This window comes from Ovis canadensis, chromosome 3, assembly GCF_042477335.2.
Source record: "Ovis canadensis isolate MfBH-ARS-UI-01 breed Bighorn chromosome 3, ARS-UI_OviCan_v2, whole genome shotgun sequence".
NCBI classification, from domain to species: domain Eukaryota; kingdom Metazoa; phylum Chordata; class Mammalia; order Artiodactyla; family Bovidae; genus Ovis; species Ovis canadensis.
The window spans coordinates 220341630-220369499 of NC_091247.1; the positions used below are offsets into that span (position 1 = coordinate 220341630).

The 27870-nt window shown below is 53.8% G+C and overlaps 1 protein-coding gene across 3 annotated transcripts in view; it reads left to right on the forward strand.

Moving 5' to 3' along the window:
- The window catches only part of CACNA1C (calcium voltage-gated channel subunit alpha1 C), a 387548-nt gene that overhangs the window by 224612 nt on the left and 135066 nt on the right, over nucleotides 1-27870 (forward strand). For all 3 annotated transcript variants that reach the window (XM_069585942.1, XM_069585940.1, XM_069585941.1), the window contains exons 4-5: nucleotides 16387-16526; nucleotides 21100-21239. In XM_069585942.1, coding sequence (XP_069442043.1) covers nucleotides 16387-16526; nucleotides 21100-21239 — 280 coding nt within the window. The remainder of the gene's footprint in view (nucleotides 1-16386; nucleotides 16527-21099; nucleotides 21240-27870) is intronic.

Here is a 27870-nt window from a genome sequence, read left to right on the forward strand (position 1 = left end):
CAGACTTGGTGTGAGCCGGCTGGGGGTGGCTGGAGGCCCCCACCCAGAGCGTCATGGCCGAGCTGAGCACAAGCCTGCCGTCCACGGCGATGGCAGGGCAGGAGCTCGAGCTGTCACTGCGCCAGGATGACAGGAGGGCTGCGTCAACCCCAAGTGCCAGCACCTCCTGCTGCATTTCCCGCCTGGGCCTGTGATTTCACCAAAGCTGGATGATAACCCCGACGGCACCCAACCTTTCTGGCTATTTGTCTTGTCGGCTTGGGCTTCCCTGTGGCTCAGATAGTAAAGAATCCGCCTGCAGTGCGGGAGACCTGGGTTCGATCCCTGGGTTGGGAAGATCCCCTGGAGAAGGGAAAGGCTACACACTCCAGTATTCTTGTCTGGAAAATTCCATGGAGAGAGGATCCTGGCGGGTTATGGTCTATGAGGCTGCAAAGAGTCAGACACGACTGAGCAACTCACACACGCACACACGCACACGCACACACGCACACACACACACATCTTATCGGCTGGCAGGGCTCCAAGCCCTTTAAGGATAAGGATGGGGGAGGAGAGAGTACCAAGCGCAGCCAGCTGCGTGGGATGCCAGATCCCAGAGCCAGGTTGAAGGGACTCCACCATGTGCTTCTCGGACCAGAGTCAGGTGCACGTGGAGCTCAGGGACAGGAGCCAACCCACTGGAGGAGAGGGTAGCAGGTAGCCTGGCAGGCTGTGTGGGGACAGAAAACAAAGGCCTCGGCTCTCCAGGCCTCACTCTGCCATACACTGCTGTGTGACCTTCAGCAAGGCGCCTAACCTCTCTGAGCCTCAGGGTCCCATCTAGGAAGCGGGGATGTTAATGTTGGCTCTGACTGCTTCACACGTGAAGTCATTTTGTAAATCTGAAAATGTCGCCCTGCTGTGGTGAACTGCAGATGCTCAGCCTTGAGGGTTCCAGGGTCGCTGGAACTCTCGGAGTCCTGGTGTTGGGGCCAGCAGCCAGGCTCTGCGGCACCTCCTGCATCACCAGGACTTTGCTCCCTTCAACAACTTATCCTTTGAGTCATGAGTTAAGCCATATCAATCATGATACCAATGAATAATAAGTTCTTTAGATATTTTCCCTTCCCATTTGATCCCCAGCTAGGAGCAAGGTTGTTTGGTTGTCTTTTTGCTTAGTTTTCTAAAATGGATGAGAGTTGAAAGGGACAGGCGAATCCTGAGGGCCTCATATCTGGGGGGATTAGAATGGCCTTGTGGGGAGGGGGGAGGGGAACTTGGGTACCCAGGCGACAGCACAGACACACAGGGTCAGGATGTAGTGACGGGGCACATGCCAGTCTTCCCCAGTTCTCTGGAGGTCAGCCTGGTTTCCACACCCTTGACTCCTTTCTCATCAGCATTTCACCCCAAAAAATCAAGGTGAAGCAGACACAAATCCAGGCCAAACAGACATCTGGTGTTATGAACCTCTGGTCCTGCCCCACAGCTACCCAGCTGGGTGGGTTTTGTTTATTGCTCTGTCGGGAGCGGGGATGGGCTGCAGACAGAGGTGTCCCTAAGCCTCAGCAGGCAGGGATGGAAACCTTGGTGACGGAACAGCAGCTCCTCAGCTGGCATCGCCTCAAAGCTCCGCAGGGCCCAGAATAGCCGCTCCAAGGCTGCTCTCCTTTCCCTTCCCTTTTTTTCCCCCTTTAATTAATTTAAGCCTTTTTGATTAAGTGACAGCTTTCATCACCCCTGGCAGCTGCTGAGAGACAAGATAATTTATAGATGCACTGATACTATATGATTAGGGCAAGCACCACAAATAACAGGCAAGAGATACACTGAGCAAGCTGATGGCCTTAGCTCACCGGTGCCTCCCCAACCTGCCTGGCGAGTCCCAGGTAGACGTCCCGCATCAGCCTGGCGTACCCCTCCCGAAGGCTGCAGGTAAACACGTCTTCACCCCGGTGCCCCAGGGCTTCCTCAGAGCTGCCTGGTTCTGCTGGGGAGGCACTTAACTCCTGAAGTCCTCTGGTCACAACTTCCTGGCCGGTTACCAGGGCATCCCTGGGGGCTTGGTCCAGGCAGGACCCGGGACACAGGGGGTCCTGGGCCGGTCACTTCTGGTTGACCTTGAGCACGCCCTCCTCCTCCTCCCACTGGACGCCATGGAAATGCCACCATTGTCTCTGGGGCTCACGATGGAAAAGCTGAGAGTCACTCCTAGTCCCCCAGCAAAGACAGTAATTAAATCACCCAGGAAATACAGGCTCTGTCCTCCATCCATGGCCCTTCATAACTGTCTTGGGTGGCCACAGTCCATGGGGTCACAAAGAGTCGGACACAAGTTAGCAGCTGAGCACTCACAGCACAGAAAACCCTAACTGTAGATACAGAGCACCCCCTGTCTTAAACCCTCAAGAACACACCGTGTTACCCCTTCCTCGTGTCAAGCGGAGGTGCTCCTGGGTGAGCCTCCCCCTCCTCCTGGGTGGAGCGTATGTCCTTTTCCACGCCCTCAGTCCGGCCTTCTAAGTGTTCCTTGTCTCAGGGTGAAGGGCACCCTCCCTGGGTCAGAAAGAGTCCAGGTGTTTCTCGTGCAAGGGATGCTGTGTATTTACACCTCGTATTTTCTATGCTGTGCTGTGCCAAGCTTAGGAGCATCCGACTCTGCAACTGCATGGACCATAGCCCCACCAGGCTCCTCTGTCCATGGAATTATCCAGGCAAGAATACTGGAGCAGGTTGCTATTTCCTACTCCAGGGGATCTTCCCGACCCAGGGATCGAACCCTCACCTCCTGCACTGGCAGGCGGTTCTTTACCACTGAGCTACCTGGGAAGCCCAGTATTTTCTAGGCAGGATTAAACGGGAGACAGTCAGCCCTGTGCAGCCCTGAGGATTAGCAGCTCAATCGGAAGCCAAGATTCCCCTTCACCTGGGGGTCCAGCCTGCCTTGCGTGGCCTCTGCCCACGTGGCTGGAGGGAAGGAGGAGGGGACCTGGGTTCCAGAAGTTTAAGTGGACAAACCACACTGAGATAAACGGGCACCTTGTCAGCCTCTGGGGGCTGGCTGCTTGTGGAGTGGAGAAGCAAAGCCATGGGGGTTCCTGTGAAAGAAAGCATGTTTGCGGCTGGTTCTTTGGTGGCTGTTCTTGGCAAAGAGCTGAGTGTGAAAGATTGAGGATAGCCTGGGAGGAATCGAGCTACAGGACTAGGGGGGAAGGATCCATCATCCCATCTGCATTCCTAGCGCCTCCCACAGCTGGTGCAGGGCTAAGCTGACCACAGGCATCCAGCATCACACGGTCAACTGCCCAGGGGACCTGCCTTGTCGGGGCACCCCTGCCTCCCTGTGCCCACCTGACAGCCAGACCGCCTGGTCCGGGTTCCTCGGAGGACTTCTGCTCCCTGAGGGATATTGGGAAAACTGGGGACAGGACATGATTCCACTGAGCCAAGTCACTTTATGCTTTTAAGATTTTTTTATTTTAAATATCCATAGATTCACAGGAGCTTTCAGTGGCAGGACAGAGAGGTCCGCTATGACATGGATGTTTGATCTCTTATTATGGTCCAACAGGACTCTGAGACTCTGCACTTTTAAAGACTATTGTCTGTCTGTTGTTCACATTGGGTCATTTCTGTTCTATCTTCAAACTCACTGAGTCTTTTCTCTGTTGTTTCCATTCTGCTATTGAGCCCATTCATTGAGTTTTTAAATTTCCTTCATTACTGTTTTCAAGTCTAAAATTTCCTGGTTTTTTGGCTGAGGTGTTCTGTTTCTTTTCTGAGACTTTCCATTTTTTCATTGCTTCAAGCATGTTTGTAAATTGCTTGTTGAAGCAGTTTTATGATGGCTACTGTAAAATCCTTGCCAGATAATTCTAACATCCGGGTCATCTCAGTGGTGGTATATGTTGATTGTTTTTTTTCTCATTCAAGTTGACATTTTCCTGGTTCTTGGTGTGGTGAGTGATTTTGAGAGCAAACTGGACATTCTGCTTGTTATTTAGAATCTTGTGTTCTTGCCGGCTTGCCACGTAACTGTGCCCTTTAAGATGGCTGAAATGGTAAATTTTATGCTATGCATGTTTTATTGCAATGTGGAGTGAAGTGTGTCTTGCTAGGCTGCCCCTTTCCTGGGCCCTTGGCTAAAGAGCTGACCTCAGTCATGTACGTGTCGGTTTGTCTGCACCCGTTGGCATTTCTCTGTTCCCCGGAAAGCTGGGGAGCTCACCCACGTGCCTTTCCGTGAGTGCTGAGACTCCTCGTCACCGCACCTCCTGGTCTTCCTCTTACAGTCATCTTACGTTTGCTTTGTTTGTAGTGTCTGTGGATTTTATTTGCACTTTGTGGGATGAATGGGGAAACTATGTCTGCTCCATCTTTTCAGAAGCAGAAGTCTCCAGGTCACTTTATTTTATGGAGCAAGTTCTGCCCATGTTTCATTTCTGCTGCCGGCCAGTGAGTCTCCCTCATTTCCACACAGTGTATAAAACTAGGGCTGACAGCGTCTTCTGTTCAAGGGTTCATACTTCTGCAATCGCCTGTTAACATTTCTAAACATTTCCAGAGCAGCAGAGAAGTCGCCCAGTGTCATTCATCATAGCATTTCACTGCCCATCGTCTCCGTTGCCCCAGGCTCAGTAACGCTAATCCCCGGTGCATTTAACGAGTGCCCATTCACGATCATAAAGTTAGTTTATTCTTTGTATGCAGACACTTCTCATATCGTCTTAATCACGGCTTTCCTCAGCTCACGCCTTCTTTCCCGTCCACACTTTATCAGCACGTATGATTAAATATGCTTGGGCTGGATTTGCCCTTTCTTCTTCATTATGACGGCTGGCTTTTAAAACACTGCTGGGAGCAAATGCCCTGGCGTGGCACCCGAGGCACTGGACTTTGAGTTGGGGTATCTGGGTTTAGTCCTGGTTTCACTACTCACCGGCTAATCATTCGATTCCCCGGAGCCTCAGATTCCTCATCGTTAAAATGAGGGAAGACGAACTGGGCTGTCTGTCCCTAAGGCCGTTCCTGTGGGACCAACTCCACGTTCAGTCCACTCCCTGTTGTTGAATTAAAGTCATTATCCGACTGGGGTAGGGGTGAGGCAAATGTGTCCCTGACAGTTATCTGCTGGCAGGTGGACAGTAGGTGCAGAATTTCAATCGAGACACCTATGTGGGATCTGTCCCTACAGTTTTTTATCTCTGTTGACAGCTGTGCTTGGAGCAATACACAAGTTCTAAGTGACTTTTGTTCTCCCTTGAAGCCAGGTGCCTTCATCACGCGTCCTCTTTGGCCTCTTCCTTTCCGTCTCCCACGACCCCCTCTACTCCTTCCTTCCTTCCTGAGTGCTCACCTGGGCAAAGCATGTCGCCCTAGCTCCCCTGACATGGAGAAAAGAGCTAAGGCATTGCCGGGGCAGAAAGAGCCAACCATGGCTGTGCCCAGATCCCCATCAGGGTGAGGGATGAAATAAGGCGGGCGCGGAAACGGGGCAGAAGTGGGGCCACAGGGCAGAGATGGATGAGCCGGGCGGCCCAGGGAGACGGAAAGGCAAGCCCAGGAGCAACGTCTGTCGGGCAGGGATGAGTCATGGTCACCTGCCGGCTGCCAGCGCCCAGCAGGCTGGCAGTGCTGGCCTCTCTCAGGCTCTGGTCATTTGTAGCTTCCAGTCTGGGATGGCAGGACTGGGTGTCCTGCTCCTATTAGAGTCGGCCAGAGGGACCAGTCCCTCCACGGAGCAGGTAGCCTGGCTGGTCATGGGGCCCGTGGTCTTGCAGGATCTGCATCACCTCAGCCCCTACAGGGCGTCGTGTCGGCCGTCCCCTGCCCCCCGCCCCAGCTCTGGAAACAAGACCCCAGCTTCCCATCATCCCCTGCAGGAAAGGGTGGAGAAGTAGCCCCCACCCCCCACCACCCAAGCGTCTGGCTTTAGGAGGTTTTCAAGAAAGAGATCCAGGAGGTTCAAGGCAATGGATCTGGGAGGTTCGTGTTGATGTTTCACTTCCAAGGACCCTGATTTCCATGGAGCACTTTGTGCAGAAGAAGCCAAAACCAAACAAAGGGAAAGGGAATAGGCCAGCCTGGAGTGCAAAGCACCTAGACCCTGCCTGTGTGCGCAATGCGTGCGTGCATGTGTGTGTGTGCGTGTGTGTGCACGCTCAGCACAGGTGTGTCTCCCAAGGGATGCCCAGTCCTTTGCTGCCCCCGCGTCAGTGCCTCTCGGGTCTCCCTGTGTTTTCTGAGGGGTGGGGAATGAGGGCGGACGCCTAGCAGGTGGGAGACAGAGGAAGGCGAGGGCACATCGAGGAGACGGGCAGTGACTGGAACCCCGGGTGGGGCGCTGAGTATGCTCTGCTGTGGGCTCCAGGCCCCAGCTCTCCTACTGATCAGGTCCTCTCAGTTCAGTCATCTCTAGCCCTCAGCGAGTGCTCGGTAAACCATCTCATCTCTTTGAACCGGGGGATAAGTACCTTGATCAATGTGTAAACAAGTAGATATAACAGATGCCTAGCAAACGGATTTCCTGCATTTTCAAACTGCTGAAGCCAGATGGAGGGACTATTTTGAAGGAAAAGAGAGTGTTTGATCCAGGGGGATCTCTAATCTGCCAACTGTGACCCAACACACACTTTTACACAACAGTATCACAGGGTGGGTAAGACCCAGCACACACTTCTACACAGTGGTGTCACGAGGTGGGTAAGATGGGACAGCACCAAGGAAAGACTGAGAAACGTGCAGTTTGGCCCAAATCTAACAACTCAAAATATAGGTGATCTTTATAATATAAGCTAAGAGGCTGGGGGGAAAGACATTCTGTAACACAGGCCAGCTAGGCTAGCCTAGGCTGGCCAGCCTAGGCCTGCACCCACCTAGGCTCTTCTGGAGAATGAGTGAGTGAATAAATGACTGAATGAATGAGTGAATGAGTGAGTGAGGGATGAGTGGCTGCATGAATGAGTGAGTGAGGGGATGAGTAAGTGGCGGCATGAATGAATGAGTGAGGAGATGAGTGGCTGCATGAATGAATGAGTGAGGGGATGAGTGGCTGCATGAATAAATGAGTGAGGGATGAGTGGCGGCATGAATGAGTGAATAAATGACTGAATGAATGAGTGAATGAGTGAGTGAGGGGATGAGTGAGGGATGAGTGGCTGCATGAATGAGTGAGTGAGTGAGGGAAAGAGTGGCTGCATGAATGAATGAGTGAGTGAGGGAAGGAGTGGCGGCATGAATGAATGAGTGAGTGAGGGGATGAGTGGCTGCATGAATGAGTGAGTGAGGGGATGAGTGGCTGCATGAATGAGTGAGTGAGGGGATGAGTGGCTGCATGAATGAGTGAGTGAGGGGATGAGTGGCTGCATGAATGAGTGAGTGAGGGGATGAGTGACTGAGTGTATAAATGACTGAGTGAACGAGTGAGTGATTGCAAAATGAGTGAATGCAACCTGACAGGTGAGGCTGGCCCCCCATCCTCCCCCAACCCTGCCCATGCCCCCCACACCTTTCCCCTTGGCTGCATAAATTGCTGTGTGAATTGATGGTGCCTGTCAGATAAAGCCACCTGAGATGGAAATGTTCACTTATTGGCGCAGACGTGTGTCGGCTCAGCTCTGATGGATGCTCTGCCGCTGCTCCAAAGCGTGCAGTCCTGGAACCACGCACGGCGGGACCGCAACTGCTGGGTCTGCGCCTTGACCACTGCTTCGGGCTGGAGATGGCCGTGCCATCATCTCTCCCAGGTCCCATGCCACGTGGTCCCAGCCTGCCACACCTGCCCCGGGCTGGAGAAGGGCTCCCTCCTTCCATCTGTAATGCTCCCGCATCCTGCTGGTTTGGCCATTATTTGAATATAGGATTTCCAGTGGAGACTGTGAGGGATAGGAGACCAAGCTCCTGGGGCCCACCCTGCCTGAGGCCACACAGGCAAACTGGATGGTTGGAGCTCAAGCCTTGGGCCGGGCTTCGGCCGCCTGTGGGCCCTGGACAGGCTGCTTGACCTCGCGGAGCCTCGGGCTCCTCGCCTGTGGTGGCAATGGTACCTGAGACCAGCCCCCGGGGATGGGAGCGTGTTAACTGCGAGCGCCCACAGTGGTGGCTGCCCCAGCCGCCTCTACTGTCCTTACCCCTCAGTGTCTCCTATAAGAGGACTGACCCACCGTCCAGGCCCCTGGTGAGCCAGCACCTGGGAGCGGGTACTTCCTGAGATGTGAACTCTGGGGAGGACGCCAGCCCCCTGTGCCGATGACGACCCTGCTCCCCTGTGCCGGGTGAGTCCCCGGGGTGTAGATGCCACCTGGGATGCATGAGTGTCGAGTGGGAGCTCCAACCGGACCCGCCATCTCAGAGGAAAGGCTGGTCCTCTAGACATTCATCACTTTTCCCAGATCACAGACGCCACCCGGTCCGGGGGCCTAGTGTCTGGCCTGGATCCTGGGAGAGCCCGAGGTGCCCTTTGCCTCTGGCTGGTGTTGGAAAGGGGTGCCCAAGCTCACTGGTATAACAGCCTCATGCAGGCCTCGCCATGTTGTGATGGCCTCTGTCCCTTCTGACCCTACCCCCCACTTGGCTGCTCTGACCAGGGCGCTGCTTCTTCAGCTGCAGGCCCCAGAGTACTGACTGTCCGTGGACTGCATCAGAACTCGGGTCCCTGAGGCCAGACATCTGACCTGTCCACGGACTGTTTGATTCTGGCCCAGCCCAGAGATCCTGTCTCCCCAGACCCTGGGCTATGGGGTAGGGGTGGGAGAGGGTGGCAGCCAAGAGCAGTGGCTCAGGGGAGGGCATCAGGCCAGAGGCTGCTGGTGCTCTGAACTCTGGCTGGGTGCAGCCACCCTGGAGTCACACGGGGACTTCCAGCCACAGGAGCCAGAGGTCAGTGGGAACCTGGCTGTGGTCAGACAGAGGGTCCAGGTCACTGGCTTGCTTTCTGCACAGAAGGTAGAGAAATGGTCAGCTCTCCCCAGAGGATCCAAGCCTCATGCCCTGCAGGCCCTTTCTCCCAGGCCTGTTGGACACGTCCCCCTTTGTGCACCATGGGGGGCTCCCACTACACACGGGGTCTCTGAGGGCAGACCCCAGGCTTCATGGGCGTAACTTCAGGAGACTTACCCAAGGACTTCGTTCTGCGTGTAGACTCCAGTGATATCACACTTCTTTCCTGCTCTTGTGCATCTTGTCTTCCTGGCTATTCTGCCTTTTTCCTCCTTTTCATCTTCCAGTTTTCCTCTCTAGCACTGTTGACAATTTTTATTTTACTTTTTAAATTGAGGTCTGGGCTTCCCTGGTGGCTCAGACAGTAAAGAATCTGCCTGCAATGCGAGAGACCGGGGTTTGATCCCTGGGTCGGGAAGATCCCCTGGAGGAAGGCATGGCAACCCACTCCAGTATTCTTGCCTGGAGAATCCCATGGACAGAGGAAGCCTGACAGGCTGCAGTCCATGGGGTGGCAAAGAGTTGGACACGACTGAGCGACTGAGCACAGCACAGCACATGGCTTATATACAATATTATGTTAGTTTCAGGACTACAACGTAGTGATTCATAATTTTTGAAGGTTATACTCCAAGTTACAAATATATTTCTGTATATTAATTTTGTATCCTCCAGCTTTGCTGAATTCATTGATGAGCTCTAGTCGATTTTTGGCGGTGGCTTTTCGATTTTCTATGTATAGTATCATGTCGTCTGCAAACAGTGACAGTTTTAATTCTCCCTTTTCCAATTTGGATTGCTTTTCCCACTTTATCTTCTCTGATTGCCGTAGCCAGGACTTCCAATACTATGCTGAGTAAATGTGGCAAGTGGGCTTCCTCGTCTTAAGGAAATGCCTTTGGCTCTCCACTGTTCAGTAGGATGTTGTTTGTGTTGTTGTTTAGTTGCTCCGTCATATCCGACTCTCTGCAACCCCATGGATGGTAGCCCAGCAGGCTCCTCCATCCATTGGATTCTCCAGGCAAGAATACTGGAATGGCAGTATTCCAGTATTGGCAGAGGCAAGAATGCATGCCCTCCTCCAGGGGATCTTCCCAATCCAGGGATAGAACCCGTGTCTCTTATGTCTCCTGCATGGGCAGGCAGATTCTTTACCTCTAGCGCCACGTGGGAAGCTCTGACAATGGTTTGGGATTCTTTAAATGTATTGTTGGATTCAGTTTGCTAATACTTTGCTAATGATTTTTGATCTATGTCCATCGGTGATATTGGCCTGCAATTTCTATCTTTTGTGCTGTGTTTGGCTTTGGTATCAGGGTGATGGTGGCCTCACAGAATGATTTTGGAAGCATTCCTTTCTCTGCAATTTTTTGGAACAGTTTCAGAAGGATGGGTGTTAACTCTTCTCTAAATGTTTAGTAGAATTCACCTGTGAAGCCATCTGGTCCTGGACTTTCGTTTTGGTAGTTGGTCAATTTCATTTCTGGTAATTGGTCTGTTCATATTTTCTGTCTTTCCCTGATTCAGTCTTGGAACATTATATATTTCTAGGAATTTTTCCACTTCTAGGTTTTCTATTTTATCGGTGCATACTGTTATAGTCACGTCTTAATGATCCTTTGTATTTCTGTGGTGTGGGTTGTAACTTCTCTTTCATTTCTGATTTTACTCATTTGAGCCCTCTCTGTTTTTTCCCCAAAGAGTCTGACCAAAGGTTTATGAATTTTATCTCTTCAAAGAATCAGCTGTTAATTTCATTAATCCTTTCTATGATTTTTTAATTGCCTATTTCATTTATTTCTACTCTGATCTTTATGGCAGCACTTGGATATAAAGCCAGGTGGTCTCCCTTCAGAGACGGGGCTCCCAACACCATGCCCTGAGCCTCACCTAACACAACAGGGCGGGAAGACAGGTGGGAGTCTGGCCGGTGACCCCCATGGAGCAGGGGAGGGGCAGCCGTGCTTACCTGGCACCTGCTGTGAGCGTCAGGACCACACACCAGACTCCACCCATCTTCATCACAACCCTCTGAAAAGCATCGCTGGCATCATGCTTTGTGAATGAGGACCCTGGGGGTCAGAGAGACTAAGGGGTGGACCAGAGCCCACACAGCCAAAGAGAGCAGAGGCTGGACTCAAACCCAGGTTCTCCACACTCCTGGCTTTCCAGGACAGTCATCCTGTCCACATAGAGGCTGCACCGCCCTTTGTGAGAACTCCTGCTCCACCAGCGTGTCTATACCTGCCTGAACCTGGGGTCTGGTCGTTTCCACAACACACTGACGTGCTCATCCCCGGGCCTGTCCCAGCCCCAATTAACCTCATCTCTGGACGGGGCCCAGGTTCCCCAAGAGGTCAGCGCAGGTGGCCTTCGGAGCCAGGACCCGGGCTTGTCCCCCCCACATCCTCTGGTGACCTGTGACTCGGCATCAAGGGGTCCAGGCTGTTACTGGTGCTAATCAGAGATGCTGACCCCTGCTAGTGGATCGCCCACCCATGGAGCAGAAGGTCCTGCTTAAGTTAAAATCTCATTTCCTTGAAAAGGCCCTGTGAGTTGAGGGGTATGGATGCTCCAGGCACCCTCTGGAGTTATTTGGGCCCGAAGGCTCCCCAGGAAGCTGGGGTGACCATCCGGCTCCACCAGCTACAGAGGTAACTGCTCTGAGGTCACCAACCTGAGGGACACCTTACCCTCGAGCCCACCCTGGAGCCCCTTGTGGTCTGCGGACTCCGCGGAAACACATATGCACCAGACACTGAGCTCTCCATGATTTCTCATGGCCGGGCAGAGGAAGGAAGCGGCGTTCATTTCACAGATTAGAAAACTGAGGCCCAGAGAAGCAGCGTGCCCCCCCGCCCGAACAGAGGCTTCTCAGCCTAGTTGGGGTCTCAGCACTGAGGTGGGTGTGGGCTGGGCCACATGGAGGAGAGGGTCAGCAGGGCCTGACTGCCAAGGCCCTTGGTGTGGCCCATAAACTCGGAGCAAGGTGACTGCTTCTCGAGAATGCGCAAGGTCCAGCAGGTGGACATGGCCTGCTCCCCATCAAGCCTCTGCTGGGGGTGCCAAGCAGAGCCAGGCCTTCCATGGGACTCAGAGCAAGCCCCCTGGCCTGGATCCGCTGAGCCCCAGGGCCTCCTCACCTGCAGAAAATGTACCGTTTCTGACGGTCGTTGTGAGGATGGAATGTGAGGGTAGGGAACTCTGGGCAGCTCTGGAGCAAGACGTGTGCCCTCAGACCTCGGTCCCATCTGCTACCAAAGTGTAGGAAACACTCATTTCAGCCAGATCCTGAATTAGACTAAAAATGGCCCAAAGCCAAAAATGTAAACTGTATCTGGTGACGGAGTTTTAATTCCAAGAAGTCACTTTCATTGCCTTTTTCAAGTATTAACATTTGGTTTTTTATTTGACCGCACCAGGTCTTGGTTGCAGCATGGGGAATCCAGTTCCCTGACCAGGGATTGAACCAAGGTCCCCTGCACTGGGAGCATGGAGTCTTAGCCCCTGAACTCCTAGGGAGTCCCTATTGCCTTTAAATAAAATGTTCATATTATTTTTCTCATCCTCCCAACTCAAAGGCCAGAAAATGTAAAGCTGAGCAAAACCCTTTTCAGGGAACTTATATGTGTTTATAAAACATATTGTGATAATAATATTTTTAATATTTTCAATCAACCCAGCAATTCGGTAACTTGAAAACCCTGCTTCATAAGTGAGAACACGTAAAGGCAAAGAATAAAAGACTTGCTTGGCTAAAGTCGCAAAGCAACTGAGAGGCCATACCTGGTCAGACCTTCCCACCTGAAGCGTCCAGCCTCTGAAAACCCCATAGTCGCAATTGGTTTATTGAGGGACGAATGGGATTCTCCTTAGGAAAGGGGGTTGTCTGAGAGGACCAGTCAAGTTTCTACGGCCCAAGCAGAACAGCTAGTGGCCAAGTCCCGGCTGTTAGAAGAGAGGGCCTCCTTCCCTGCGTGTCTGCACTCCCGTCCTCTCTCCTCACTTGTCCTGGATGGTCCCTAGCCTTCCCATCATCCTCCATCCTTGTGCTAAGATGCAGTGAACTTGGCAGTGAGTGAAATACTGCTCTCTGCTTCTCTTCTTGGGGGAAATCCATCAGTAATTAGACGCATTTTTCAATTTTGCCACCTAGAAACAGAAAATGCCCATAAATCTCCCCAAGCAGAAATCAGATGTAACTGATTTAATTACCAAGGAGTAAACAAGGTGATTCTGCCTCCGTAAGACACCCAAATGCGTTCATAACTGGCTCATTAAGCTACTGTAGAACCGATTATTCACTGCGAGGCAGAGGCGGGGCGGGGAGCAGACGCAGGCTTTCATGGGAAGGTGATGGGCTGGTGCTACCAGGGCAGGGGCCTGGTGACAGGGACCACGGGGGGGGGAGGGGAACAGCCCAGTGGGGATGGCACCTCTGCAGACAAGTCTGTGACCCTGAGGCAGGCCTTGTCCTTCCTCACCAAGACACCCCTCTCCTTCCCCAAGACCCCCCCATCCTCCACCACGGCCATCCTGTAGGAAGGCGCTCTCAAGCTTCCTCAGGTGGGTTTACCTACAAGGAGTGGGTGGGTACTTTGCGAGTCTCACTGAGGTGGAATTGGGGTGACCACAGCCTCCAACTCATCTGGGATAACCCCGACGCACTGTGTCCCTGTGAATTAGTCACAGGCTCTCTTTCACTCTCAAAGCTGCCCTTGTTTGGATGATAAACTGTGTGGCCACTCTGTGCATCCAGCAGGGAGGGGACGGCTTGTAAGTCGGCACCAATGGATAGATGGTCACTGTGTTGAGAAGGATGCTGAGGTCGTGATATGGGTCAGCAGGTGAGTTCACAGTGATGGCTGAGCAGCATCTACTGGAGTTGGCGGGGGGGGGGGGGATGGACAGGCCAGCAGGTAGAGGTGGCTTGCGTCCAGGGTCTCTGTGGCCCCAGAATTCATTGCCCCATCTACCATAGGGTTTATATCCACAAGTCAGAGCAGCAGCATAATACAGGGACAGTGAAGACTGTTTAGGGAGCTGTTTCCCCGTCCAGACGAGGAGAACAGAAGCTGGGAGATAATCCCCTGGCTTTCGCCACCCTCAGCCCCAGACCCTCACCCCTCACAGCTGAGGAAGCAGTGCCAGGAGGACTGGGTTTAGGCCTTGCTGCCCTGGTGGGCTCCACAGCTGTGGGAGGGGGCCAAGCCCTCTGCACTCCCTCTACTTGGGACGTCAGCCTTTCCTGGGTACCTGCGCTCCCTCGGCACAGATCAGGAAGCTCCCGCTGACCCCGCATAGGCTGGGGCACATTCTCAGCATCACAGGGCTCGGTGCTTGTTTTTAGTGGGTCTGCACACATTTCAACCAGTTCCCAAGATCAAAGAAACAGGGGGTCCCTGCTGAACCTCAGCATACCCTCAGGGCACAGTGACCCCCAGGACTCAAGCCCAAGGAGGCCGCAAGGAGTCGTGAACTCACAGGCCCAGAGGCACCAAGGCATCAGCTTCCTCAGTCATGCGGTTCTCCACCCCCGGATGTTTCTATAGCAACATAACGGTGTTTTGAAAGGATGACCAAGCTGTTTCACTTGCTTACGCTTTCTTGTTTGTTTTTTGGTTTTGAAGAGGGGGTTGGAATGAATTCTGTAAGGACTCTCATACCTCTAACGTCGGGGGAACACAGCGCTGCTCACAAAAGCAGTGCCACATGCACACTGACACACTCACACACACACATTCACACACACTCACCCACCGCACAGATCACTGTGTCTGAGCTTCTTGGCGTCTGGCACCTGCTTCTTCCCTGGGTCCTTGTCTGGATCCATCTTCCTGACTTCTGGGCCCTTTTCAGCTCTGGCTCAGACCCTTAAGCCTCAGGGGTCTTGTCCCGCTGTGTCTTAGGGGATAAGTGGGACCAGGGAGGCAGAGAGATGGATGGACCTCGGGCCTTGGGTCAGGAAGTCCAGCGGGTCCTGGGTCCCAGGCGTGTGCCTCCCAGGCCTCACCTTCTCAGTGTCCCAGTCTCTCAAGCAGGGAGGTAGCTCGGATCATCTCATTTCCTTTGTCTCTCAGACCCCATGGTTGTACACGGGACGCCGTCACTCCTGCCTGGAGACAGTTTCCTTGATGTGGAGCCCAGCCCCAGCTCTCCTCTGACAACAAACTCTCCAGGGCCCACTTGTCCAGCCGCTCCCATGAGCCCAGCTCCCCTCTGAGCCCACCTCCCGTGCGTCTGGCACCAGCAGCTCTGCCTCGAGTCCAGAATGGGTCTCCTGGCCTTGGTGCCTGGAAGCACACATTTGAGACCTTTCCCAGGAGCCTCTGGGGCACCTGAATTGAGGAACATCGGCCCATGCGCTGAGGAGGCCGGGTCAGATCCCACAGCCAGATCTCCTCCAGTCTGTCTGAGCAGGGCCCAGGGTTCTGCCCTTTTCAACTTTGCGTTCCCAAACCCTGAACTGGGCTCAGAAGGCCACCTCTGGCTTAGTGTCTCAGAGATGGGGAAGATGGGCTTGGGGGCAGGGGAGCTGTGGTGAACCAGCAATTCACCAGCTGGGTGGACTGCAAATGGTGTGTCCTCCAGTATGCCCCATCCGCTGAGTGGGTGGGACCTGGGGGTCTTCAGTGAGCTCCTCCTGACCCGCGAGGAGGGGCCGTGTGTCTGGGGTCTGCATCGATGACTCCTGGAGGCCAAGGCTCCTGTAGAGCGAACACCCATGTGTGAAGGCCACGGGCAGCCTCCGCCCGGTGGGGTCATGACGGCTCTATGCTGGAGAGCAGCTGCTGGGGCGGGGGATGGGGGGAGACGATGAATCAGCCGCGAGTCGGCTGGAGCCGAGCCGAGTGTAGACTCGTGGAGCAGAGCCTCATCCGCAGCAGGGCTCTCTTAGTGGGCGGAGAGGGAGGAGGACCACCCCACCCACCCCCACCCAGTGCCCACCCCATCCTGGGAATGCTGGGGCCCCTGCTGGCCTGGTCTTGGTCTTTGGACAAAGAGTTTTGTTTTCTGAAGGTCAGAGCGCGTGGGCAGCTGCCTCTGTCTCCTGACTGTTGGAGGTTCCCAGACTCCCCTTCTGGGTTTCAGGAGGCTGGCCTGCAGCTCCTGGGTTTGTGACTCAGAACTGTGGCACTTTCTCTGCGCTTCCAACTCCTCCCTCAGCTCTCTCATCCTGAGTTCTCTCCTGAGAAGTTCAAGCAGGTATTCACTGATTAAGATTTCTCAAAGGTGTGCAGTTTTCCCACCACCCTAATTTCTGCCTTTTAAGACTAGAAGACTAGTGGATCTGAGCATGCCTGTGGAACGGACCGTGGGATTGTGGATGTGGCAGGGGTCCCTCCCAGCATCTGCCCTGATCCGACCACAGAGGGGCCCCTTCTCCACCGGCCTGGGGGACCTGTGGGGTCAGAACTTTCCAGACCGCCCCCCCAATCTGATGACTTTCTCTCTTGTGTTTCCTAGGAGCGGGTGGAGTATCTCTTTCTCATCATTTTTACTGTGGAAGCATTTTTAAAAGTCATAGCCTACGGACTCCTCTTTCACCCCAACGCTTACCTCCGCAATGGCTGGAACTTACTAGACTTTATCATCGTGGTTGTCGGGTGAGTACCAACTCCCACCCCGCCAGCCAGCGCAGCCCCTTCCCTTCCGCACATACCTATGTCTTTCTGATTTGGTCACAAGGGCCCTGGGCTTCAGGCCAGACCAGAGGATCTATTTAAAATCCCTCTGGATTCAGACTTTCTGCAAAGGGAGGGGAGCTGTTACCTGGAACAGCCCTGGTGCTGCTCCCGTCTGCACGCCCACGCCCACATGCACACCCGCACAAACTCACACAGGTGAATCAAGGGTTTCTGCTGGAGCCCAGGGTCCTCTCTGCAGCCGAGGAGAAGCCCCAACTTTAGGTCTTCTATTCCGTCTCCAGCCTCACCTGGACCGAGTTCCTAGGCAACCCCACCCACCCCGCCCCGAGGTGAGGCAGAGCAGGTGTGTTTGGGCTGGATGTGACCCTGCAGCCACTGTGAGGGAGGGGCAACTGGCACATAGGAGCCGAGATGCCTACCTGCAACTGAGGGTCCTCACTCAGTGGCTGCTCAGGACTGATGGGCTAGAGGAAAACGGGACTAGGAAGGGCCAGGGGATGGGGCCAGACGCACCTCTCGGGAGAAGAGCAGTGAGAGAAATATGGGAGGAGGCCGGGCACCACCTACGCTCAGAAGCAGAGCAGTGCCGGCATCTGCAGGAAGCCTTGGAGCCGCGATCTCCTTGTCGGGGCATCGGAAACTTTGGGGAAGAATCTTTGTCAAATGTTGGTACAAACAAGCCTACACGTACTGCTGGAGATGCAGGTGCGGTTGACCAAGCTCCTGCCACTTGTCCATCCATGCAGGGCAGGGTCCCCATGCCTCAAGGCTGACCTGGTGCTGTGTCAAACCCACCTGGCACTCATGTCCTCTCCAGCCCCACAGCCTCCGGGGTCAGGTCCATGTGCCAATGGGCTCTTATCTAGGGTACCATCCCAGCCAACCCGGGGCGGATGCTGCTCTGGTGGCTTCCCCAGAGAGCGCCCTGCTTGCAGCCCATGGGTGTCTGGCCTCCCGCAGGAAGCGACGGAGCAAGTCAGGGCCACGTGGGAGCGAGACCCTGTCTCCGCGCATCTGGATGGCTTCTTGCGGGTGTCTCAGCGGTGTTAGGGTTTTCACTACTGTGCTTTTTGCCCGGCCAATGCGTGACACAAGGGACATAAGGGACTTTGCAGTAACATAAGGGACACTCTGGAGACATGAGGGACACGGACACTCCTGAGCTGTTAGCCGCGTGTGGCTGTCGGGTGAGGAAGCAGCTCACAAGAGGTTCTGCTGCTTCTGTCCCCATGGGTGAACAGATGACCGATGAGTGCCTTGACCTGACTCAGCAAACCATGGCAAAGGCCGTTAGGCCAGTTGCTCCTCACGCCTCTGCGCCCTTTTCAATTCAGAGTCTTCCTCGAGGCCTGAGTCTCCTGGGAACCTTTCACAGACTCGCAGGAAGAGCCCAGGACTGAGATGAGGTGCTTCTGGGCCCGGCAGAGGAGAGGGGCCTCGCGGGGAGAGGAGCTGCATCTTCTCCTGTCCGCAGGATGGACTGGCCTTGGTCTGTGCCACACTCTGCCCCATCCACGGCCTTCACCTCTGCGTGGGGTGGGAGCAGGAGATACGGGCCGACCTCAGACAGGGCCCCGACCCCGGAGAGACAGGGCCCCAATCTCAGACAGGGCCCTGACCCCGGACGGACAGGGCCCCAATCTCAGACAGGGCCCCGACCCCGGACAGGGCCCCGACCTCGGACAGGGCCCCAACCTCAGACAGACAGGGCCCCGACCCCAGACAGGGCCCCGACCTCGGACAGGGCCCGACCTCAGACAGACAGGGCCCTGACCTCAGACAGGGCCCCAACTTCGGACAGGGCCCGACCTCGGACAGGGCCCCGAATCAGACAGGGCCCCGACCTCGGACAGGGCCCCGACCTCGGACAGGGCCCCGACCTCAGACAGACAGGGCCCCGACCTCAGACAGACAGGGCCCCGACCCCAGACAGGGCCCCGACCTCGGACAGGGCCCGACCTCAGACAGACAGAGCCCTGACCTCAGACAGGGCCCCAACTTCGGACAGGGCCCGACCTCGAACAGGGCCCCTACCCCGGACAGGGCCCCGACATCAGACAGGCCCCTGAATTGGACAGGGCCCCGACCTCAGACAGACAGGGCCCTGACTTTGGACAGGGCCCCAACCCCGGACAGGGCCCCGAATCAGATAGGGCCCCGACCTCAGACAGACAGGGCCCCGACCTCAGACAGGGCCCCAACTTCGGACAGGGCCCGACCTCGGACAGGGCCCCGACCCTGGACAGGGCCCCGACCTCAGACAGGGCCCCGAATTGGACAGGGCCCCGACCTCAGACAGACAGGGCCCCGACCCCGGACAGGGCCCCGGCTTCAGACAGGGCCCAACCTCGGACAGGGCCCTGACCCCGAACAGGGCCCTGAATCAGACAGGGCCCCGACCTCGGACAGGCCCCGACCTCAGATGGGGCCCCTGCTGCGTCTCTGCTTGCGTGGATTCTGTTCCTCCTGCTGAGTGGACGGCTCTCGGATCAGCCCAGATCCCAGTCCCATCTGGCCAGGCCGGGCTGTCAGACTTCAGACGGAAGAGAGGCATCCAGACTCAGCACCCTTGCAGAAGTGCCTCCACCTGACTGTTCACAACATGGAGGCCATGATGCCAGCCCTGGCTCACCTGTAGTCCACCGAGGCCCTCTGGCTTTTTCCCACTGATCGCACACTCGGTACCTGGTTTCTCCTCCCCAAGTTGCTCGTTTTCAGGGCTCTCCATACAGTCTTGGTCTCAGCCCATCCTTCTAACTCAAAATGTGGCACACAGCACCTCCACGGAGGGTGTGGCCCAGTCACCTCTCTTCTGCCATGCCCACCCACCCCGCTCCCCCTCTCCCAACCCTTTACCTGGACGTGTCCCCGCCCCACGTGCCCCATTCCTTTTGGAAGTGGAAGCATCTCCTAGGAACGGTGGGGACACAGCTGCTGAACCTCAGAGTCCTGTGAGCTACACCCCTCTACCCCCACCAGCTGCCCATGGAGCCCTCCCCTCCCCCTTCCCACCCAGGGGCCCTCCCCGCCCCCACTGGGCACCCAGGAGCCCTCCCCTGCCCCCACTGGGCACCCAGGGGCCCTCCCCACCCCCACTGGGCACCCAGGAGCCCTCCCCGCCCCCACTGGGCACCCTGGAGCCCTCCCCCGCCCCCACTGGGCACCCAGGAGCCCTCCCCAGCCCCCACTGGGCACCCAGAAGCCCTCAGTAGAATGCATCCTCTCTGACCATCTGCTCTAGCCTCAAGGGCCTTCACTGTGGCTCCATCTCCCTCCCAGTACGGGCCCTGCCTCTCAGCTCATAGGCCCTCCAGAGACTGTCGTCCACTCTGATAAGCTCGAATGTTGGGCTCAGGAACTGACAGACACAGTCTGGCGGGGGGGACCGCCTGGAGATGACCCCCCCACAAACATCCCCATGTGCTCCCAGCCCTGGGTGGCGGGGGCACGAAGCAGTGTTTTCGCCTCTACTGTGTCTGAATGAGAAGCAGCATACTGGCCTCTGCGAGCGGATACCTTCAAGACCCAGTCCCGAACTTTCTACCCCTTCAGGATTGACAGAGGAGAAGGCTGTTTAGTCTCCAATCCCCTCCCTGAATAATATTGGTGGACATCTTGTACATCGATAAGAGTGTTCTCTTCTTTCAGGAAATTCTAGAACCAAATCTGGTTTAGATTGGGGATGTTATTCAACAGACGTGCAGACTGTTTTCCTCAGTTTCAGTAGAAAGAAGTCTTCCCTGTGGAGAAAGAACCCGGCTCCCCCGAGCCCTGGCCACCCCTGCCTGGATCAGAGGCATCACCAGCTAACATAGAGAACCGTCCAGCTGCCAAGCTGGGGTGAAGGACGCCTAGAGCAGGAAGGATGTCAGACATGGTCCAGGCGACTCATCAGAACTTCTGGTTGCAGCCCCTGCTGTGCAGGCAGCCTGCTCAGGGCGCCCGAGCACAAAACAGACCGAAGGGAAGCCGCTCACCCCCCTTCTCAGCGCCCTTTCTTGAACGCGCGTCTGTCAGCTGTGTCCCCATCAGTCCACCAGCCATACTTGCTGTGAGGGTCTCGGGGGGCCCTCAGGCTTCTAAGCCAGTCTCCCATCCTTGTGCCTGTGGTACCACATCAATTTCCGAAGGATCCTTTGTTTCTGCTCAGGTTCAGGTCAAAGCCAGGGGCTTGTCAGGAGGGAATGTGGTTCCCGGGCACACAAGCCTGGATGTCGTGAGGGGCAGAGAGCACCGAGAAGGGACAGGCCCTGGCAGCAGCCCCCGCCTGCCTGACGCTCTGCCCGCACTGCCGATGCCCGAAAACCAAGCTTAATGCCAGCACCAGGCTGCCGAGGCCTCATTCAGACCTCTCCGGGCAGGTGGGACCCACCTTGAGGCGGGTCATCTGATGAGAGTCAGACCCTCCCGCACACCCAGACTTTCCTGGCTGGAGCCGCCTGCAAACCCCACTGCCTGGCATCCCTGGAGAGGTCGGAACCCCGCGAGGCAAGCAGGACGTCCTGATGTTCCCTCTCTCCTTCTATTCCAGGCTTTTCAGCGCGATCTTAGAGCAAGCGACCAAAGCCGATGGGGCCAATGCCCTGGGAGGGAAGGGTGCTGGATTCGACGTGAAGGCCCTGAGGGCATTCCGTGTGCTGCGGCCCCTGCGGTTGGTGTCCGGGGTCCCGAGTAAGTAGCTCATCCGTTCAGCCATGTGACCTCTCCACTGTTCCCGCTCACCCATCCTGAGTTGCCAAGGAATCTAGTTTGCTGTACACGGAGGGTTTCCTTGAATGGGTCCCTTTGCTGTAAAGACCCCAGCTCCAATGTGAGTCCATTAAAGCCCCCCATGGCTCCCGCTCACATGCCCCCTGGCTGAGACAGCAGCACAGAGAAGACCCTGTGGCCATCTGAGCAGCCTGGCCCCCACCCCCAGCCCCCGGAGCTGGGAATTTAAACACGTTTGCAGCAGGAGAGCAGAGAGCTAATCCCCCAGGCTCTCAGGGCACAGAGCTGACAGGATTATCTCTACCGTCTATATTTTTTTTCAAAGAACAATCAGAAAAGCATCAGTGGATGTTCAAAAAGTCCCATTTTACCACCTCTCCCAACCTCTCCTCCTTTCATGTCACGTGGGGTGTCTCCAGCCTCAAAAGCCCTATTTTTGGATCTGCTGCCTGTCGAAGCAAGAGCTGGCTTTCCCTGAGGGTGGAGGGTGCTGGCCTGAGTTGGGCAGATGGGTGTGGGAGAGAATGTCCATCAGGGGATGGGCCGGGATCAGCTCCTCATCCTCGATCCTGCAGGAGCCCCCTACCCCACCCTGTTGCAGAGCAGCCCCCAGCCCTGCACACAGAAGGTCGGGCTCCCAGCATCCACTGCAGCAAAGCCCAGCCCAACCTGCTGCAGGCTAAGTCCACTTTCTGAGAAGTCCTTCCACTCCTTGTTCATTGGTGGTCCCTGAACCTGAAATAGAATGTGGGTGCTGGGACGTGTCACCATCCACTCAGCTTCTGGCCTCTAAATCAAGGCAGAGGGGGTCCCCAAACCAGGCTACAGCCAGACTAGCTTGGAGATGGGGCCAGGCCAGGAAGGCAGGGGCTGTCTGCACCCCCCACCTTTACACCTGCATTGCCACCAACCTGGTGACATTGTCCTGCTTGGCAGGTGAAACCTGCCTGGGTGCAAAATTGTGGGGACACGGGGACCTTGTATTAACTTGTCCAGTCCCTGCCACACCTGCACACAATGGTGGAAACATCCTCCTAGAGTAACTGAACTGGCCTCAGTCGGGGGGACCAGGCTCGTGACTCAGACCAGCTCTCCTCACCACATGCACGACTTCCTGTAAGGCATTCCAAGTCTGACCCCCAATGTCTTAGACAGTTTAGCCTCATACCTGCCTCTGCAGTTACCTTGTAAGCCCCTGGAAGCCCAGACATGCCCTGCACTCTCTGACACCTGCCCGGTGCCTGGCCTCGTCTCTACTCAGGATGGGGGCACTCTCTGGATGGACGATGGCAGGAGTGGGGACCCTGGGCAGTGGTGGCCTGTGTTAACTCAGAGGGAGTGTAGACGTGGTCTCACAGCACAGGTGAGCAGATCCCCTCTGCCTGTCCTTAACCGCTGGGCACTAGGAATGGAAAGCGCGCACCTGACAGCTGAGATCCAAGACCTTTTAGCAAAGCTGAAATTATGGCGTTTTCCTGGTCAGTCAGCCATCACTCAGTAGGCCAAGCTCAGGGAACAAGAAGGCTGGTGACAATGAGTCTGTCAGGATGCACGCGGCAGGACTTCCATCTGGATGGCCCCCGGCTGGCCTCAACCCCTTGGTGTCCACAGAAATGGCACCTTCCCCCGGGTCTGTCCCACTGCTCTGCCCTCCGTCCCTCTCTGCTTTCTTCCCCCGCTTCACCCTCCACCCTCTTCCTTTGTTTATTTACTTCTCACCCCTCACCTCACGAGAGCAGCCAGGTTTTGTGTTGTTCACCACCATATTCTCGTCACCTACCATCATCTACAAAACGCCTGGTCAGTCTTTGGGGGGGGGCTGGGCCCCTCATGGCCGAGCACAGGCTCCATGTGGTGGGGGCAGAGCTCCAACACCCCCAAGTGACTCCGGGGCTAAAGACCTTCCTTCCCCGGGCACCTTCTTTAGTGTTTCCAAAGGACTTTTTCTTCCATGTTATTCGAGCTTCATGGCAAATGTGCACCATGCAGCTGAACACGCAGGTGTTTCCGTGGCAAATATGCTGACTGGGTGCTTTGCAGGACCTGGAAGCCCAAGCCCATGAAGTTACCATCACTCTCTGTGTCCGTACGTGTATTAAATGCCGTGGTCTCAGGATCACCGATACGGAGGGTGAGAGATGATGGTGAGGGTACAAGCCCAAGAGTCATTTATTAATTTCTTCAACAAAACCCACTGAATGCCTACTTCATAGAGGACTTTTATAGCCTCACAGCAGATACAGAGGTGAGTCAGACACTAAGTGTCTCCTCAGAGAGACTGAAGTGGCAAAGAAAAAACGTTCATAGACATGATGGTGTAGAACAAAAATAGAAGTGTGCAAAAAAAAAAGAAAAAAACAGCAGATGAGTTCTGTGACCAGTCTGCTCTGGGGGACTCCATACTCTGGGGAGTGCAGGTAGCAATCAGGACAGGCTTCCTGGAGGAGGTGGCACTCTTTGGAGGAAGAGGAAAGGCCTTGAAGGGTAGGTAAGGAGGGGCATCTGGAGCCTCAGGACGAAGAGGTAGGATAACTGACACGCACAGGGAGGTGAGGGGTCAGGGGTGGGTCTTGCTGTGGGTGTAGGAACCAGCTGACACTCTCAGGACATGCTGTATAGCTGAGGCTTGTCTGCTCTGCTCCAGGCATGCTGCAGTAGAGTCTGATGGACAAGTTACTGAGTATCAGTGGCACAAGCAACCAAATCAGGAAGTCCCGACTGTTTATGCTCTACCTGAATAAGCTTAAAAACTCCCAGGGACCAAGAAACTTACCCTTTTTTTTGAGATGGACAGACTTCCCCAGGAGGAAAATGTCCCTTTCCGATTTGAGAACAGAATGCAGGTGGTGGCAAATGTCTGGGTCACCACCTGCTAAGTGCAGAGTTGGGTGTCTGAGTCAGGCTCTTGGCCTCCACGAGCTTCATTGGTGGGCTGGCCGGCCCAGTGGTCCAGAAAGACAGGGCTTTAGCCCTAATTTATAGGCAGGCATACGCTGCCCAAGTGCTTCTCCCAGAGCCATGAACAGAGATGGACCAGGCCAGGGTCACCCCCTACAGCACACTGGCCTCTGCCACTGGAGGAGACACAGCTGGACATAGGCACCCACCTGGCTCTCGAGACGGGCACAAGCGATACTTCAGGTGTTGCTGTATTTGCCTTTCGATGGTCCCTGAGCCCTGGCCACATGGGCTGAGGAGAGGCAGTCCTCTTGTCCCTGAGGGCCCCAGGAGAGTGGGAGCACTCTGGGCCTGCAGTGCGGACAGCAGGGAGCTGAGTCTGGTCAGCCATGTGACCTGCCCTTTAACCTCAGCCTGCAGTTTTCGCTCTGGGAAACAAGAGGGTTAAACTATCTCAGCCCTGAAGTTCTTCTGAGCGGTATCGTCCTGTGCTTCGGTGACAGAGAACAGCAGTGAGCTGAGAACTTCTTTGGAATCACTAATTCTAGCCTGAGTCCCAGGCAGGGAATAACCCCTGGGGGACACCCATCACGGTGGCCATCAGTCCAGACAGGGCAGTTCCCCAAACGCTGACCTCGTACCCAGGCCTGTGGTGGATGGTGTCGGTCACACTGGAGACAGAGCTTCCTAAACTCCGGAAGCCCTGTCATTGATTCTCTTTAACGCCTGGCCCTTCTGTGGAAATCCCAAACCTGAAATTACAGCCAACAGTAAGGTGACTGTCGCCTGATTTAAAATAAGGGTCATAATAAAGGCCCCTTACACTTACAAGTGACCCATAAATACTGGAAAGAAAAATGAGGGGAGCGGAAATGAAGACACAGTGAAGTCAGTGTCCCGTGAAGTGATCGATTCGAAGAACATGAGCCCAAACACCTGTGACACTGGGTCTGTTCCCTCTGGCTAGCTCCAGACGATGAGCAGCCAAGGATGCTGGCACTGAGGTCCCACTCCTTAGGCTCAAGTCCCCAGAGCCACCACCTGTTAGCTGTGTGCCTCTGCGTCCTGATCAATCGATAATGGGGGTTAAAATTGCACTTACCTCGAGGAGTGGTTGTCAGGATTCAATACTCAAGGGCTTGCAAAGCTTTTAGAATTGTAGTCAGTGTGTAAGATGCATTTAGCAAATTTTTGCTCCTGGTATTTCTATGGGTCCAACTCCCTCAGGCTCCAAGTGGGACCAATGAAAGGAAGGGGATACTTCCATATTTGACTTTTTAAAATCCACTTTATTGAAGCATAATTTATATTCAGTAAAACTCACACATGTTAAATGTACAATCACAAATGTAAGAGCCTTACCATAGTATACTTTCACTAACACAGCTCTCTCCCCTGTGTGAGCCTTACACATTTTCTACTTCTTGTTCAGTTACCAAGTCATGCCTGACTCTTCGCAACCCCATGGACTGCCGTACACCAGGCTTCCATGTCCCTCACTATCTCCTGAAGTTTGCCCAAGTTCGTGTCCATTTAATTGGTGATGCCATCCAACCATCTCATCTTCTACTTATATGAGCATTATAAACCCCACCCTGTGTTAATATTTCCTGCTTTAGTAAGTTGTCTTTTAAGTAAATTATGAGAAAAAAAGTAAAAATGTGAACGCTTTTATATTTGCCCACCTATTTACCATTTCTGAGACTGTCTAATCCTTTCTGTATATCTGCATTTCCTTCTGGTGTCATTTCCCGTCACTCTGAAGGACATGTCTACGGTATTTCTCTGAAAGAGGTCTGCTGCTGATGAATTATCTCAGTTTTCATGATCTGAAGGTGTCTTCAGCCCTTCCTCTTCTTGAAGAATATTTCCACTGGATATATAATTCTTGGTTGGCAGTTTTTTCTTTCATGTTAGAGATGTTGTTCCACTTTCTCTTGGTCTCAGTTTTCTCGGAGTCACTGATATTCTCACCGTGGTTCCCTGTACATACGTCCTTCTTTCTCGACTGTTTCTAGATTTTTCTCTCTATCTTTGGTTTCCAGCACTGGACTGTGAAGGGCTTCACTGCATATTTGCTCTGCTTAGAGTTGTCTGAGCAGCTCAGATTCATCCGTAAATTGGATGTCAACAAGTTTGGGAAGTTTTTGACCATTATTCCCTCAAACATTTTCCCTCACTCCAATCTCAGTCGTCTCTGTCTGTAACCCCAATCATACTTATGTTTGGCCGTATTCTGTTATCTCATTGGTCTCTGAGGTTTTGTTCGGTTTTCTTCAGTCTTTTTCTGTGTCTACAGGTTGAAATTTTTCTATCAATTATTCTTCCAGTTTATTACTTTTTCCTCTTCTACTTCCATCTTCATTAAGCCTGTTTAATGAGTCACAGAATCTCCATTTGGTTCCTTTTTATAGTTTCCATTTATCTGTGAAATTCCTTCTTTGTTCTCTCTTTAGCACCATATACTCCTCTCATCTTCTTAATATGTTGCCCTTTAATTCTTTAAACAGTCTTCAGTTTGTTCTAAAATCTTTGTCTGCTAAGTCCAATATCTGAGCGATCTCATTTTCAGTCCCCTTTGACTGTTTTTTTCTGGGTTATGTGTCACATTTTCCCATTTCTTTGTGTGTCTGGTGGTTTTGTTCTGAATCCTGGAATCATGAGTCATATGTTGTAAAGACCTGGATTCATCCACCTTCCTAAGAGTGTTGACCCTTCAGCAGACAGTTCAGTTACTGGCAGCCCTGCCATGACCTTGTAGTTCTGCACTTGTTGGTCAATACCAAGCAAAAGCCCTGGCCCCTCACCTCCCAACTCATTTCCCCTTCAGATCTTGTCACAGTTGAATGTGATCTTGTCAGAAGGGGTCTAGAGGGCATCTTACTCCAGGGTAAGGTCCTGGCTCCTAAGATGTACCCTTTCTGATGTTGATTGCTCGGGTCTTAATGAGATATTAACTTGATGTTTCCACTCTGGCAGGGACATGTACACACAGGGGACCCCTACACAAACTTGGGGGCCCCTGTTTACCTTGCTGTCTCCTTTCTTCTGTCCCACCAGAGCTGCCCAGATTCTCTGACCAGTGGGACTGCAGTAGACTGTCTGCTTTTTCCACTGCAGTCAGGAAACTGTTCCCAGTCAGAGAACCAGAGTGATTACTATTTTCACCACTGAGTTTCTGTTCTCTCAGGGATCACAAGCCTGAGTTATTTCATGTCCACTTGGGGGAAACAGTTGCCTCTTATATTTTTGTCCAGTTTTTTATGATTATGGTAAAAGGGCTCGTCTGGTACCAGTTCCTCCTTTTGGAAGTGGAAGTGCACTTGACTTTTAAACCATAAAATGAATAACTAGAATGTTTTCATACCTATTATCATATATATATTATTATTATGTATTATTATATCACACATATATTATTATTATCATACATAACTAGAATGTAAATCATATATGTTATATAAGCTATATATATTATTTCTGACATAATACTATATTTACAAGGTGTATATTTATTTATCACATATTTATTGAGGACTTACTGTGTATATGCAACAGTAGTAGTTGAAGGAAAGAAAAGGTATTAGAATCTTTCTTAAGATACTTGGAAAATAACAACCCAGCAAAATTTAAAGCCAGAGACAGCTTTCCCATCCAATATCCTCATGTTAAAAATGTTGAAACCTAGACCCAA